The sequence below is a fragment of the Talpa europaea genome (assembly GCF_964194135.1).
Source record: "Talpa europaea genome assembly, chromosome: 12".
In the NCBI taxonomy this organism is placed as follows: Eukaryota; Metazoa; Chordata; class Mammalia; order Eulipotyphla; family Talpidae; genus Talpa; species Talpa europaea.
The window spans coordinates 61,347,965-61,365,369 of record NC_140079.1 but is presented as its reverse complement, the minus strand read 5'-3'; the positions used below and the strand labels follow the sequence as shown (position 1 = coordinate 61,365,369).

General features: G+C 37.7%; 1 protein-coding gene across 6 annotated transcripts in view; it reads left to right on the top strand.

The window, feature by feature from the left end:
- DNM3 (dynamin 3) overlaps positions 1-17,405 on the top strand; it is a gene marked incomplete at both ends in the record, with an annotated part of 492,105 nt that overhangs the window by 469,858 nt on the left and 4,842 nt on the right. For 4 of the 6 annotated variants that reach the window (XM_084251013.1, XM_084251014.1, XM_084251011.1 and 1 more), the window contains one exon: positions 12,321-12,390. The exons of the other annotated variants lie outside the window; for them this stretch is intronic. In XM_084251013.1, the coding sequence (XP_084107139.1) occupies positions 12,321-12,390 (70 nt within the window). Of the gene's footprint in view, positions 1-12,320; positions 12,391-17,405 lie in introns of those variants that run through there. 6 annotated transcript variants of the gene reach the window in all.

Below are 17,405 nucleotides of genomic sequence, written 5' to 3'. Positions count from 1 at the left end.
CTGGGGATGGGCTTGTGAACCAGCTGAGAAGAGGATAACCACCAACTAGATCTACCACCACAGTGACTCCCTAAGAGGAAATGAGATAGTGAGAGAAAACTTTAGGTGAATTTGATGTGATTTGAGAAATGATCTTATTTTACAATCAAATATACCAGTTGCCTCCTCCATGTAATTACTACCTGTATTTGGTTTCAGATTTCCATGAGACAACATTATCTGAATTTTGTTTAATCATATTCATCTAGAATGAGAGCTTTTATCAGAAAAGGAAATGAAAAAGACTTTTAAAATTATTCTGCAGCCCAGAGAGTCTAAAATGAAATTATTTGACTTGGGAATGGATTAAACTTATGTAAGATAGATTCTGTACCGTGGGTATTTTTTTAAGTTTATATTAGGATTATTCTTAAAGCCAATTTTAAGAGTGAATGTAATTTCCCCCTCAGATAAATCTAGCCTCAATTCTGTGCGCAAAGGCCTTCCACAGAAAGCTTCCACACTGTTCTACCTTTAGGTCAGTATTCATAGAGGAAAGCTATAAAAACTGAGGAAAACGTCTACTTATTTTTAAAACAACTAGAATTTCCTTTTGCTGCCTCATAGTATTGGAAAATATTTTAATAAGTAAAATAAATTTCATGTGAGGCAAATTCTACCTTAATTATTACCTCTTGGAGTGGAAAAATTAAGGAAACATTAGTAAATGTGTTAACTAGAGAAACCACTGTAGTAATTTCCCACCACATATCTGGGTCTAAATTCAAAATAAATCCCATGCTGCATATATAATTTGGAAGAAAGCAAACTTGTAGTTTTCTAACAATAGTATCAGAACAGTCAGGACTGAAACTGATGGGCCAGAAAAATCCCTGTGACTCATCAGTAGACCTGGATTCACTTACTTAAGTGCCCTATAGTTCAGTTTAGGCATCTTTAACAAAGGGTAGTGATAGGGTTGCTTGTCTTGTTTTAATATTTCAAATTATCCATTATCATCTTAATACTTAAATACTAATAAGCATATTAACTCATTTTGAAACACAGTGTCTTTGAATAATGAATATTTGAAAGAATGTCCTTCACTTTTGCTTAAAACGTTGGTTAATTACATCTCCAAGATGTCCTTCTTTTACTGTCCTCACCTCTGTGTGTGGCTGTTTGACAACTCCTGTTCACTCATAGTCTTCTAGGTGACCAGACACCTGGAACTCTCATGCCAATAACCACTATTACTACTTTGTTCCCAAGAAGCCTCAGTCAAATATTCCTGAGCATCACAAGGAATCCTGGGAATTTATAAAAACTTTCACAGTCTCCATAGACTGTTCAGTTGTCATCCATCCCAAATGGTATTTCTCAGCAAAGTAGTATGTGTTTCTAATTTTCTCTATGGATTAAATGCACTGACTATAGTGCATTTGGAGATGCAAAGGTATGTAGCTAGACTAACAAAGGTAGCTCTGGTGATTACCCCCCATTCAGATAGCAACATCAAATCAGAATAGTAAAGTTTTATTTTTTTTAAATAAATTTTATTTTTATATTCCCCATACAACTGCAACCCCCTTATTTTGACCCCAATCCCTCCCCTCCCCGTGTCCACCCCCACATAGAGTGTCTCTGGTTCATAGTTTTTTGTTGATTTTGATTTTCAAGAATAGTAAAGTTTTAGAACATTTCTATTGACTGAATTTGTATCACGTGTCTTCTGTGGACCCCTGTCCTGATTCTCCTCCTTTCTCAGTTAGGCCTATAACCAATTATATAGGACGGTCTCCCTTTAGTTACTTATTTCAAACACCTGCCTTCTAGCTGTACTTGGCAGCCCAGCAGGATGAGGTAATAATCAGAAGAAAATGTTCTGGTTCTTTGGCCTCATCCACATACAACATTATTCAAAATGGTATTCTTTGAGTGAGAACAGAGTTGTCTGAGATTCCCGTGGTTCTAAAGTTGTCTAGGAGTATGGAGGAACAAGACTTGCACGCTTTTCTGATCCCGTCTAGAATAATGGAAATATAAATCATATCTGCTTTTGCCTGTCCTTTCAGAGATGTGTTCAGACAGATGTATGTAGAAAAGCCTTCACTTTAGGAACATTGTGGCTGTAATTCTCCCCATCTTGTGTCTTCTTAAGTTCAACCTTCCTGGTCATTACAGCAGCATTTTCCTAAAAGCATATTTTGTGAACTATTTCTCCAGGATGATGGCAGTTTTGCAAGACAGATGCCTAAAAGACATATGGTTTTCATAGCTTTTTCCGTCTAGACTAGCTTTATTTAGTGACTTTTGGTCTGAATTGGTCTAGTTAAAGTTTCTATAGGAGCTTGTATAAAAATTTAAAATGTGGCATACCATTAAGGTGTAAAACAAAAAGTTTGACTTCTTATTGGCGGAAGATGAAAAAGGACTTGGTTGAAAATTTCCTTCAGATTAAATCATTCCTATTCTGCTGTATACCCACTACGCTCCGCTCCCACAACATTGTCCAAAATGGAAAGGCTTACACTAAAAGTCCGATAACAGTTAAATTCGTATACTTGTCACTGTTTCCCCAAGTAAATTCTTTGTGTTCCAGTTGGTGAGTGAGTGAGAGAGAGAATGTGTGCATGTGTGTGTTAGAAAACTCTAATTCTTTCTGCAGACTCTACGTGGCCCAGGGGACTTATGATTCCTTGCCCTTTTAGCACCAATTTTTACAAACACAGCATTTCCCTCATTTAAAAAAAAAGGGGGGGCCCAACAATCCACGGAGTAAGGGAACATTTAGGAGTTTTTGCAGTGCCTTAAACTACCGAGGACAATTCCGTTTTAAAAATGTGGTTTTTGAGACAGTGTCAAAGACTCATTTACAAACAGTCTGACACTTGAAGAGGAAAAGAATGACTCCTGGCTCTGCCCAGAGGTCATCCTTGTGCTCCCTTTTTGGTCAAAGTTAATGCCACAGCCCCAGTCCCAATCAAACTGCCTCCTCCCGAGGAGTCTCGGGGAAGGGAGAACATGTGGGCCACTCCGGCCCCACCAGTATCATCACTTGGCTTCGCACTAAGCATTTAATTGGACTTAGTCACATATTTGTTCACTGACAAGGCAACTTGCAATGCACACTGTCTTTCTGTTTTTCTCAGTTTGCTTTAAACTTTTTGTAGTTAAAATGTGAGCTCTAAAGCATGTTAGAGCTCCTCCTGCTGGCGTCTGCTTCTTAACCACTGGAATTGTCATTAGGGACCCTTGACTCTTTGTCTCCAGTTTTGCCACTTGACTAATAGAAATGATATGGTACATTTAAAACTGGCCTTGTAATTTACTAGGTATCATGGTCAGGCAGAAGTGAAATGATGGTGCAACATGAATCGCCTCTAAGTCTTCGAATCCTTCATGTTCTGTTTTTTCGTTAACCAAAAAAAAAAAAAAAAGGAATTGGAGAGTTAACTTTCCCACTAATAATTCTCATTCCATATTTGCCCTTTCTGATGTAATGCCCCAAGTCAGATGCTTATGCCTGAAAGGTTCTTACTCTCTCTCAGAAAGGGACAAAAAGTCTTTTTCACCTTTTCCAAGCAGAAATGAATTTTACAGTTTTGTCTGGAATCTCCAAATGTTGCTTCTTTCTGCCCCATCCTTGCTTCCTTGTCGTCTTCTCTTTGACTTAAGATGACAAAAGTATCTGCATCTTAGAAGGGGAAGTTTGCCTCTGCCAGTAGCTAGTTTTTAGAGCTCTCCTTCCCAACCTCTTTTCCTTCCCCCTAATGTGGTAGTTGGTTGACCCCTTCCCTGGTGCCTAGGGTGGGAGTGAGAGGAAGAGCGGAAAGAAAAAGATTGAAGATGGATCAGGTTAGAAAGTCTTACCTCAGCTGTCATCATTGGGATTAGGTTTCTTTTTTTTTTTTTTCCTTTGAACCACTGGCTTTCTCTTTTTTTTTTTTTTTTAAAGATTTATTTATTTATTTATTTGTTTATACAAGCACTGGGTACAGTCAGAAGCTTGGGAGGGTGAGAGAATTCACCAGAGGCAGAGCAGGGAACAGAACAGACAGACTGATGAAATACACTGCTGAGGGGAGCAGCGGGCGGCAGGAGAGGTCTGCGCACCATGTGGGACCATCCCCCGGCAGCCGCTGCAGAGGCTGCGGCAGCTTCGCAACCCAGCGCTCAACCACTGAGCCACCGGGGAGGCCCTTAGGTTTCTTTTTTTAAGATTTATTTATTTATACAAGAACTGGGGTACAGGCCAGAGACATGGGAGGGTGAGAGGATCCACCAGAGACAGAGTGGGGAGAAGAACAGGCAGACTGATGAAGTACACTGCTGAGGGGAGCAGCAGGCACGGCAGGAGAGGTCTGTGCGCCATGTGGGACCCTCACCGAGGCTGGGGATCGAACTGGCATTGCAGAGGCTGCGGACAGCTTCACAGCGCTGCGCTCAACCCACTGCACCACCAGGGAAGCCTGTAACATTGTAGTTCTTGGAGATCTCTGAGAAATTTGAGAGAGGGGAGGAGAGATGGGGAGGGGAGGGGAGGAGAGGAAAGGAAGGGAGGAAGAAAGAAAGAAAAAAAGTAAGGGAGAGGGAGGAAGGGTAAGAGAATTAAGAAAGGAGAGAGAAAAAGGAGGGTGGGTAAGAGGAACTGGGGAAGAAGTCTTTATATGCAGTATCTTTATATGTGCATGTAAATCTCTTTAAGATCCACATTCTTTCTCTCTGAAGTTTTCTCACAATTGTCTTCCTCTTACTTTCTGCTTCTTTTAGTCTTTTCTGCATTCTTTAGTCTTTTCCTCTACCCAGCTTGTTTGTTGCCAGTGATATAGTGCAGAAGCTAAAATATGAAAAGTTAATTTCAAGAGTAATCCTTTTTAGGAATCATATTTTAATGCATCTGAAAACCCTCTAAGTTATCCATTTTATGAACTAGAACTTGGAGGGAGCAAAACAAGTTGTTTCAACATTTGCGATAAAGAATAAGACAATTAATTTCTCAAACTGACAGAACTTTTTCCAGCTTTCTTTCTTTTGCTCGCATTATTTCCTCTTCCTGGAATGCCACTCGCTTCTGAAGGAACTCTCCTCAACTTTCCTTGTTTTCTGGAAATTCTTCTAACCCCTCAACCTTCCTGCAATGCTAACCAGAGACCCTGTGTCCCAGAAACTCCCCAGGCATAGTGCTCTGACTGGCAGCACTTAAAACCCTCTGTCGTCTCTGTGAGCTTGTTTCTCTTGCCCCATCTCAACTAGAAACTCCTGGTCCTTGAGTCTCTCTATTTCTGTTCCTCTAACACTTAATTCAGTCCCAGCACCTACACAGGGTTTAGGAGGGAACAAAAGAATACAAAAGTAGTTATGCAGTGCTTCATTAAAATTTAGCTTAGAATTAGGCCAATATTTAGCAGACTTTAATAAACAATTAAAGCACAAATACTTTCCCTCCTGCTCTATTCACCTTACCTGGGTGAATGCTATTTTAAAATTCATTTTATAGATCATAAACTGAGCAGAGTTAATGTGGGTAAGTCATCCTTTAAGCTGCCATTTTCTTGCAGCCAAAGAAGTGGTAATAACTATAACATCTCTATGGGAGAAATCCAAGTCCAATTCTTTCAGGTGGCATGGAGAAAGTGCGGCAAGGCAAATTATATTATCATTTATCTCAGAGGTGAATTTATGCAGGATATCATATGTTTGTATCATCAACTAAAAAATTGTGGACTGTTTTTCCCCTTATGCTCTTGGTTCAAATTCCATGAATATGAATGCATTCATACTTTCCCAATGACATACATTATAAAATTATGGGTTCATTTTCACAGGGGAAAGAAATGCAGGCTCTAATATGTAGCAAGAATCATATTAGAGAATTCATTAAACCCTTTCAATGAACTCCAAACCCTGTTCTTTCCAATGTCTACTGTAAACTATTTTTGGATGGTAATGTTACTAAACTGAAAAAGCCAAAAATATGCTGGATGGCATCCTATAGTACTTTTGTTAATAAATTACAAAATATTGTATTCCTTTGTGGACAAAAAATATATCATTTTTCTGAACTTAGCTTTATACCTTCCAGCTATGTAAAACCTGTATTTTTCAAATATTTACTCAAAAAAAGAAGCAAGGCACAAACACAACACTACAATTTAAAATAGTTCATCCTGTTAATCTGTTCTCTTGATACAGATACTCACAAAAGAAAGGGTTAGATCATAGTTCATTGTCTTTCCATTTTATCTGGAGATGAGCTCCTGTCTGACTTGTCCTTGGGTCCTTTAGCTCATTCATATTTCTTCAAATTCTGATTGGGACACTGCCCTGTCCTGGTGAAGAGGAGACTGTAAACCTTATAAGGAGTAATGTCAGTTCATAGGATGTTTCTAATGTCATTCAGATGGTAAGCCAGTAAAGATGCCTCAAACTTCAAAAGATGATATAAGGATTAAGTAGCTCAAGAAGATCATAGAGAAGCAAAGCATTCAGATTCCTGGGGCCAGACACTGAGGGCAGCCCCCAACCTCTGGCTGATGCCTCCAGAGCCATTTTTATCCAGAGATGCTTTGTAGATGCATGTAGAGGCTTTTCAAAAATTTAGAAGGAAGGAAGGAGAGAGAAAAGAAAGAAAGGAAGGAGGGAGGAAGGAAGGAGTTTAAGTTTTGTTTCTCTTTTGTTTTATCTCCTAAGAATTTACCAGATGTAGCAAAGTAAGTTGATCTTAGACTCTGATGATTCCTAAAAACCTGGGATGTATGGGATCGCCCCTGACCTAAATGTAATTATACGTGGTTGAGTTTTTGAGACAGTTATATTTTAAAATTTCTTAAATTTAATAAGTAGAACTTGTTTAAAAGAAACACAGTTCCCTATCTTTTTCATGCAAATAACTACCCTTTAAAGGCAGTATCATTCATCTAAAAGAGTCCACCTTTATTTTTTTTTTGAGGAATTTCTTTTCATTTTTTAATGTGGGCTCACCTAGCTAATTAGGTTAGGCATCAGTCAAACCCTCCCCAAAGATGAGAATTTGGAACACACTCTTAGAGATGCTAACTTTCTACCTGTACTGTCATTTTCATAAGCCAATACAAACTTCTCTAAGCAAGTAGTTATTCTTAAGGTGATATATAACAAGAAAATGACTTTGGCATAGTATCTTGGTCTTTACAAAATTACACCTAAAACTGATTTGACCCCATGCTTAGTCTAATTCCCAGAGGTATCAAAGTACTTCTACAGCCATTTCTTATTTCTTCTTAATACTTCTTTCCAGCTCTTTCTCCTTTTGCTCACAGTTTATCTGGCAAGTAAATTGAGTTGCCAATAAAGCAAATTCAAAATCATTTACTATGCTTTAGAACATGGTTTTCAAAGCATAACCCCAGGAGCAACAATACTGGTATCATCTGGGAACTAACTGGACCTATCCTTCCCTATTAAAAGCCTTGTATGGGACCCAGCAACCTCTGTTTTAGCAAGTCCCCCAGAGAATTCTGATGCACATCCAGTTTGAGAACCATTACCTTAGAACCTGCCAGTATTATTGCCCAATAAAAAGAATCCTTGACTTAGAGTCGGGAAAGCAAGGTTTACACCCAAGAATGGAACGAGACTGAGTTACATGGATGTGGGCTGGCTCATACTCTTACCAGTCACATCATTCTTCCTGAGGAGGAATAGGGTAGGGGAAAAAAAACTGGCCTTGTCAGTAACCACTGTTATATTACCTGGAAGCAAGGTGACTTCCATCTTACCCCATATGCTGATGCACAAAAGCATTCTGTAGAATTTGCTACTAGCCCCTGAATCTTCAGTTCATGAATCCTCAGAACCAGCCAACCCAAAGAAGAGCAAATGGAATTTTAGTTCTTCTATTCTTAGAAGAGAATTGAACAAGACAATGAGACAAATAATGCAGTCTTCTTTCTTATCAGAGAAGCCAGTTTCTCCCCCACAATGCCACCCACCCTGCAAGAGCATTTGACTTTCTTACAAAATTTGTCATTGTCCAAAATACTATAAATGATCCATCCCTGCAGCTACAAATACAACTTCTACATCTTCCCCTTTGATTTGGATGGCTCTTCCCATCGTAACCATAAACCGCCCACATACGACACAGTGTTTCAATAAACGCTAAGTGATGCAAGATGCCCCATTTCAATATAATGGGTTTCTTAATGAAGCCCATCACTAAACAAAGCAATAGCAAAATTTTGTAGAAAACAAATAACTTCACTTTGCCCAAAACAAACTGTCTTATGAGGTGAATGCCTTTGGAAACTCTTTGAATGGTTAGGAACTGGACCAATGAGATGAACCAAAAACAGTAAACCTTAAATGTCTTTCTGGTGTCGGAATTGGCAAAGAGATTTGCTTGTTGAGAAAATTCACGCTGAACCACTTAATGTTCTCTGGAATTGCTTTCTAATAGAGTTTTATCTACACACTACAGGGGGGTTATTGTTTAGAAATAAAATTATGCTCATTTCTCCCAGAAGGAATTTCTCCCAAAAGGATTGGGGGTGTTGGGGGGTGCTCTTTAGGAATTTTAGTTACTAACTACATATATGGGTTACTTTAATCTGAAACTGGGCATGTTTTAATGACCTCATAATTATTGTGAGAGAACATGTTGGAAATGTTATCTTTTATTCCTTCAGCCATTAATTCACACACAGGTATGGTGTGACTGTTCAGTACAAGCCCATAGGGTCTCCTTTAAAGAATTCACATTGGATAGGTTCTCCTGGTTTATTTATTTGGGGGAAAAAAAAAAAAAACACATGAACCAGTGACCACACCAAGTTCTGAGATACAATGGTGAACTAGACAAACTAAAGACTCAACATGTAGCAGAAACTTATTTCTTCTACCTCCTACCTTGTCTTTTTTCTGGAACTGCCAATTGTAGTATCCTTCTCTTGTCCCGTTAGCATAGTCCAAGGATTGCTATCAAAGTGTTTACATCTTTCTCTTAATCTATACCCACCATCAAGCTCTTCAATTCTCATTGCTTATTTTCTAGTTTCTCAAAATCTCAATATGGACTTACATTCTCTTACAACTTCCAAGTATTACATGCCACAGTCAGAATCATATTTGCCCTTTCTTTGACCACATTATCATATTTTCAAGCTTCCCAGAATACATTCTGTGTTGAAAAATGTTGCTGTACTTTTACCACTTAAACTGGGGCGCTGTAGTAAAACCACTTGCATACTTGTTTTATCCCACTCATCTTCCGCCCTGAATAGCTTCTGAGTTTTTTAAAATCATGCAGGATAGCAGAGTCCACAGGGTAGAGTCTCGATAACTAACATGAAGAGTGTCACTGGAAGGCATGTTACAGACCATCTAGTCTGAGTCTTCTCTGCCTTAGGTGAGAAAACTGAGAGTTTGAGATATAGTGGGCTAATGATGGTACACATTGGCAGGTAGGGCTAGAATCCACATCTTTTGACTTCTGATCTTTCTATGTAAACCTGCGGCCTCAAATATAATACTCTGACAAACACCTCAGAAGTATTTGTTTTATCCACAATCTCATTGGACTTTTTCACTTGGACCTGGGCTTATGTGCTAACCTGCCAAAACATCTTTATTTAGGCACTCTTTAGACATTCTTTTGTTTATCCATTTTTGAATACATGTGTATTCACTGCCATGAATATATAATCACCATATATGAAATGTGGGTACATGTTACAAATACAGAGTATGTGGTGTGTGCTCTCAAGGAATCTACTGGGATTGCAGGCAATTATCTAGTAAATAAACATGTAATTACAGGGTTAAGTGCTATGAAATACATAAATATCATGAAGTGACATGCGGTGGTGTGGAACTGTAGGATGGCCAGGAAGGGCTGAGGGGTGACATTTTAGCCAAGAACAAAAGAATCAGAAGAACACCTTTTGTGTTACTTTCTCCCTCGACTACAATCCTTGGTCCAAGCTATTAATGTAGCCATGAAACAATTTCCCATCCACCATTAACATTGTAGCCTACCTGCTATTGAATTTTTTGTTTGAGATCCACTTTTTTAAAAATAAAATCTTCTAAGTCAATCCCATTATTGAAACTTCTAATAGTGCTTCCCTCCTTCAAGTTCAAATACTGGCTAATTCCCCCAACACCCATAACTGCTTAATTGCTAAGAATACATTTCTATGGTTTATATTGCTATTTTCTAAACTCAGGACAGAGGGCCTACTGTTTAGTACTTATTCGAGACACCTACTAAAGAATTGAGCAAACACTTTATAAGTAGAAATGCCCAAGGTCTCAATCCTAAATGTCACTGTAGCTTTTTTTTTTCTATAGCACATATCTTTGCATCCTGAAAAGACCAGAGGATATCACAAGATTTTCTAAGTTGTTTCTTATGTTTAAGAAAAACTTTCATTTATTTGGTTGTCAGACATTCAGTAGCCAAATGTCAAGCACTGAGCTAGACATTGAAGGTATATGAAGATGAATAAGACACAACCCATTTCTGACCAGTGGAGAAAAACATATAAGTCTAATTAGGGTTCAGGGAAGGGAGCTCAGAGAAGACTTTACCAACCAAGAGGAGTCTTGAAGGATGATAAGCACTTCCAAACAGATGAACGGTAGAGCAGGGAGAGCATAACTGCACATAGCACCGTGCTGCACACTGTGAAACAAGTTAAGTGGATGTGACCTTTGACCTCTAGAAATTTCACATCAAAGGAGAAAATGATGCAGGTTCAAGAGTCAAAACATAAGTTAAATAAATACGGTCATTTTAAATGAAAATGAACAATAGGCTAATGAAAGGGCAGGTGTTTTGCATGAGCATTAGTCAAAAGGAAATTAAGGAAGGATTTTTTCCAGCTGGGAATTGCTAAAGCATTTCAGGTGGTCGTGCTAGCCAGTACGCTTTCTGAAAGAAGAGGGTTTATTTGTTGACTCAAATTAAGCAACTGGGATTGACTGGTTTCATTTTTGTTACTGTGCCTACAGATCATCTCTAATTACACTTTCAAAAACTAAGTACCTGCTTAATAAAGACAAATATGAGATGTTAAATTGGAATGTACCTTCCCAAGGCAATCTAAATCCTCTAAAGATAAATTTCCTCTAAATCCTCTAAGATATTTTTCAGGTACAGTAGGCAAAAGGAATTCTGCTAGAGTCTGTGAGTTTGTGCTTAAGTGGTCAGTATTTTTATTGTTAATGCACAAGATCTCTTGTGCTTTGATTTTTTCCTTGACCATCTAGTTTTATTTTACAGGTTTGTGATTTTCTAACTTTCCATCATTGTTTTCCTTAACTTTTCTAACTTTGCTTCTTTATAACTGAGAAAGGACAATTGATTGATCATTGTCATATTTCTGGTAGAGAAGAAAAATCCTATAATGTGACCATAATTCCAGAAGGCATCTTTCTGATAAAAGTCAGTTGGAGAGTTTTATCAAGAAGGAAGGTCTCCATCTGTAGAATTTGTTGCATTTTTTCCTGGGTTGAAAATTCTACCCAAGATAAACTAAATACAAAGTCAATTACACACAGACACAACGCTTATTAATAAACATAGGAAATAAATATAGGAGCTTAGGGAATAAGTGGTGTTACTTGGTAATGTGGAGATTCTCAGTTATAGTAATATTTCATCTTGCGGAGTTTGTTTATTCAGTCACCTCAGCTATCAGAAATGCCTTCACCAACCAGAAAATGAGTACTACTGCTACTGATAAAATATGGAGAACCAAAAATTGGAAGTAGAGCTCTTGCAGTTACTCAGGCCCTCCCCTTGCATCTGTTCACACGTGTAAAGCTCTCTAATATCCTTGATCTCAGACTTTCTAGAACTCTGCAAACGAGAAGTGAAAATATAGAACAAATTAAGGAAAGACACCAGTAAAGGAAATGGGAGGTGTTTAACATGCTGGTAATGAGGAAAAAAGAAAGACTATTATAGTAAGGGAAATAAAAATTCAAAAACCATTCTCCGAGGCCATGTCACTTTATTAGTTGCTGGAATTGGCAGAAAAGTACAGTCCGCTCTATGGAATCATACTATTGACTGAGGAATGTGGGATATTTCAGTCTGCTTTTTAAAAATGATTTCATATTTACTGTTATTCTTAGGGGGGGATAACTTCAGTTTGGGGAAAGATTTGTGTGTGGGGAAAAAAACACCCTTATTTGTGTTAAACGTGCTGGGTGAATGGTGTTGGAGTGTCACCGTTGGCACTGCCGCGGCCTGTCTGCATGCGCTTGTGAGCGCTGGCTCGCTCTCCGTGTCTTGGCTACAACCTTCTGGCTAGTCTACTTGTTTCTTTACCTGTCTCTTTCTCTCTTTCTAGCCGGAGACCACCCCCATCACCAACTCGTCCCACTATAATACGTCCACTAGAATCCTCCCTGTTAGACTAAAACGAAGTGTCTGGCATGGCAATTAATTACTAATGAGTTATGCGAAAGCAACACATTTGATAAGCGCTGCAGTAAATCATGAGTGTCGCATGTGGGACATCAATAGGCAAGTAACCCGTTTCACTAATGCGTTCATCACTCATCTCCATTGCTCATGATGTGTCAGACCTCGGGGGTTTGACTCTTGAAAACTGCTGAACCATCAAGGCTTTCTAGTTGAATTGACCAAGGTAGGTTTGTACCGCAACCCTACACTTTGGGGAACATTTGCCTACTTGGGCATATGTTTGGAGTTGCTTTGGGCAAGCTTCCCAGGTTACCACCAGGTAACCTATTAAATATAATTTTTCAGTGATATGAGGTGGTGGGCTTGCATCAACTAAGCCATAAGTATTCTCCCACATTCCACTTTGGCCGACAGAAATTATGTTGGCTATTACTAAAGTTTCTGCCTGCCCCATGATTACCTATGTATTAGTTACTTTCTCCTTCCTTTTTATTTCAGGAGACTGCTAGGAAGTGATATTTTTAAATTAGGATTCCTTAAGATTAAACTTTTCCAGAAGCACAAGGTAGTTTACAAAGGAAAAGTTAATGCGTTGCTCGCTCTAGAGAGCTTCTTGTGCAAATACGTTTTTGCTTCATGCTAGAAGCATATTGAACAGCGAGTTGAAACATTGTTTTGGTTTTTGTTTTTTTTTTGTTTTTTTTTTTTGGTACTCTGTCGGTTTGGCTAATTAGCTTCAGAGTTCAAGGAAGAAGCAAAACATCACATCTCTGAAAGTATCTGGGAAAAATGTAATTTCTTTATTCACTCACATTTTCAGCTTCTTGTAGTTACAGTGAAGGCTGACACAGAAAATATTTAACTTTTCATAATGATCTAATTTTATGCATGACTAACTACACTTTGACACTAACTCCAGTTTATTTAATTTATTTGATTGGAGCAAAAGTATTTCTCTTTCCATGCTAATATGTAATTCCCTTATGTAAAAAGTTATCCTCCCTTTAAAACAGGCATAATATAACTTTTTCTCCACTCTAGACTTTCTTAATAAATCTTGAGCCTGACCATAGTAAGGCAAACCTATTTAAAGAATGGGACCTGGAATGGAAAGAAAAGTCATCTAGTAGAGACACCGTGATTTAAAAGCAGAACTATGGGTTTTACAGTTGTACAGCTTCAGGTCTTCATCCAGGTCATTCCTGAGACCAGCATTAAGACAGGACGAAAGCAAATTGGTAATTTCTAATATTTCCAAAATTTACAAAAGCAGTTTAGCCAGGGGGTTAATAGTTCAGCCTTGAGACTGAGTTTTGGACTACCTAACACCGGGCGATTAGCATATAGGAAACAGCCAGAAGCCAAGTGGGATTTTGTCTGCTAACTGTTCCCAGACAGCAGACCGAGCACTCACTGAGCAGCGGCGTCCCATGACGCTGGTTCATATTGTACAGAAGTACTTCAGGTTTCACCAACAGGAATGTCTCCCTTTGAAAGCAGCAAACATGATTTGTATGTTAACTTTAATTTCCTGTGCAGTTTATACCCACAGCAGACACCCATAAAGTATGAATTAAAAGCTTTTAACCATTATTAAAAAGAGAACTTGCCAAGTTGAATGGCATTGTATTGAACCTACTCTAAAGGGTTGTAACTAGCCCACTTATCATAGGCAAAAATCAGAGAATACAAGCTTTACAAAGGAGCACTTCACCTTTTAAGTTAGAAGTGATTTTATAAAGAACACCACCCTGAATCACCTCATATATTATTTTTCTCATTGGAGGAAATAAAATTGAATCTTTGAGAATGGAATGGATGTGCAAGATACATACTGCATTTTAAAACAGGCTCGCAGCTAAGTGGAAATATGTTAAGTAAACATCTAGAGTAAAATGAAAAATATACAGTGAGATCTTTCATACAATTCTCTCTTTTTTAGGATTCCCTTTGCTTCTTCCTTTGAGTTCTCTAAAATAGGCAGCTAATGGAATATATACTTCAGGGTTTGGCTTTGTGCTAAATGTGGTTTTGCGTTTTGCTGTATTTCAAAATTTCCTTCTGTTAAAGGAAAATATTTTGGATAACCACTGGGGCATTCTTAGATCAGCACAAACCATGTCAAAGAAAACTGGAGATTTTTTTTTCCAAGTTTCTTTCCACTGACCTTATGCAGTCATAAACAATGGCATTTGTCATCTTTGGCTTTTGCTCTCAGATTGTAGTCCCACAGTTTCATTGTCCCATTCGTCTCTCTTTGTGGTGCATTTTTGTTCTCTTTTACCTCCAAGTTATTTCTAGTAGAACCCAGCTTCCCCAGGGAATGCAGCAATCATTTTGGAGAATATTTTCAGTTTGCTGCAGTCCTCTATCATAGTAATAGTATGAGTCTCATTTCCCAAAGGATTTGCATCCTGCTAAAAGGAGATGTCGGTGTGAATGAAGATGGAAGATCTAAGATATGTGTAGTTTGAAGTGCAGCATTCATATAAGGGCTTACGACGGGAATGTAGCTTATTGAATTTTCTAAGCATATCCTGTGTCACTTCTATTCTTTGGTGTGACTTCCTCTTAAATGATTTCTCTGATGTTAGCTACACAATTAATGTAGCCTCATCATGTCTAGTATAATAAAACAATACATAGAGTGTTCTTAGGATTTGGAATAATAAAGTATATGTATTTATTTGCCAGGTCAATCTATTTTATTGTCACATGCTACATCTTGCATGCATATTGACTATTCGGAATAGCCATTTATTTCATTGTGGACAGATTATTGAACTAGTATTGATTTAGAACTGATATATTGAATTTCTGGGAATCACCTACCAAGATAACTCTCCTAAATATTGCTTTTAGCTGTGTTTGTAACATAGAAGAGCAATAGGGTCTGTTTATTAGCAAATTGCCTAGGTGTTCAGATACAAACTCATTGTATTCCAAAACATTACAATGAAATGTTTTGTGATATAAAAATCTTCTGAAGTTAGAATTTAAAAGTAGCCATATAGATTAATTTTGACATTTGACTATAGACTGTAGCCATAATTCTCAAATATTAAATGGGACCTAATACCAGTATGTGATAAATGTTCATGTTTTCTGTATACAAACACATTTTCTATGCATGTGTCTCTGTGTATACAATATATGCATAGTAAATTCATTCCTGTAAGTATATGTATGCCCCTTTGGGTAGGTAGGTTTAAAAACACTTGTTAAAATGCCACAAGCATGCATCTAAGTGTATGTGCTTTGTATATATATGTATATGTATGGGTATGAATATGTATACATGTGGTTTGTATCTGTGAGTATTGATATATTTTTAAAATTGTGCTAATACACTGGATTGGCAAATGGAATTAAATGTAAAATTGAAAAATACAAATGAAGGAAGAAGGTAGCATTAAAATGGTGAGGTCATTGTTCCCTTTTTTAAAAATATTTATTGATGCACACAAAAACTGGAGTATAGGCCAGAGGTGTGAGGAGTGAGAGGATTCACCAGAGACAGAGTGGGGAGCAGAAAGGCAGATCTGCTGAAATACTCTGCTGAGGGGAGCAGCGGGTGAGACAGGAGAGGTCTGCTGTGCCATGTGGGTCAGCTCCTTGGCCAGGGATCAAATTTGTGCTGTGGTGGCTGTGGATAGCTTCATAGTGCTGCAACTTAACCCCTCGTGCCACCAAGGAGGCCCCATGGTCCCTTATTTTTATACTCTTTAATGCTGTTTTCTATTTCAGAGAGTGAGAGAGAAAAACTGGCTAAAACAAAGTATTAAAAAACTGACAAAAACAAAGGAGGAACTTAATTTTCATCCCTCTCAAATGTACTCATAGAGCAAAACGAACATTTGCAATGCTAGGGAAAGCAAAAAAAAAATAATAATAAAAAATAAAATTGTGCTAATAACAAGAAGTAGCTTTGGAAGATCTGCCATAACATCATAACAGTGGTTCATTTCTGATAGTGTACATGAGATGTGCAAAATTTTCCACAGATAGTATTCATCTGAGAGGCACAAAGCTCAGAATTACCATGACAATAAGGTAGAGCAAAATCCACAGGCATTTGTTTCTAAAGCCACAGTACTGCTATCTAAGAAGAAATTGCCTCTGACACTAGAATTTGATAAGAAGTATAAAATCTAGGAACTCACCTTTAAGTTCTCTGATTGGAATGATTAATTATTCTTGGATTGCTAAATTGAATCATAAAAAGCTAATCTGGTCTAGACAGTCATTTTTTCTCTGTGGTAAATGTCAAAAAAGTAAAATAGAGGAATACAGTAATGTAATCGAAGTTGTGGATTGTTCTGAGTAAAGTTTCTAAAACTCGAAGGACAGCATTACTTAATGCCATGGAGGTAGATCATCCATTGACTCTTACAGGTAAAGATTTTTCATTTTGCAAACTGTATTTGAATTTGACACCATTTGAAAATGACAGATATCTCCATTACATTCAGATTTAAAACTTGCTAGTAGGTCTCTGAAGTGTAGAACTTGATGATATAAGATAATATATGAAACTCAAGCCATGAGTTTTGTATCATTTCACCAAGAGGACTGCTAGCTGGGAACTCAGAGTTTAATGTGAATGAAGAGATTTTAGAGAAACAATGATTAGGTCACTAGATTACTTAATTCTTTCTTAAAACCTCGAAGTTGTCTTCTAGAAAATTTTAAGTCATCCTGTCTAGTTGGCATGTTTAAAATTATGTGGTGCTCTGTATTGTGAAATTAAGATATTTTGAGGTATATGTAGCATATGCATGCTATTTGTATATAGATGTAAGAACGTGTGTGTGTGAGAGCAAGAGAGAGGAAACTCAAGGAAGAGTCTCCCGTTTAAGATTTGTTCATACTGGTATATTGGTGACAGTTCTTACCTCTTGGGTATGGGGTTTTATACATGACTCAGCTCAAGGCATTTCTTTTTAATTTTCACCCTTGAGTTCCTTAAACTTTGCTCATTATATAATGTTTTTAAAAATGATGATAA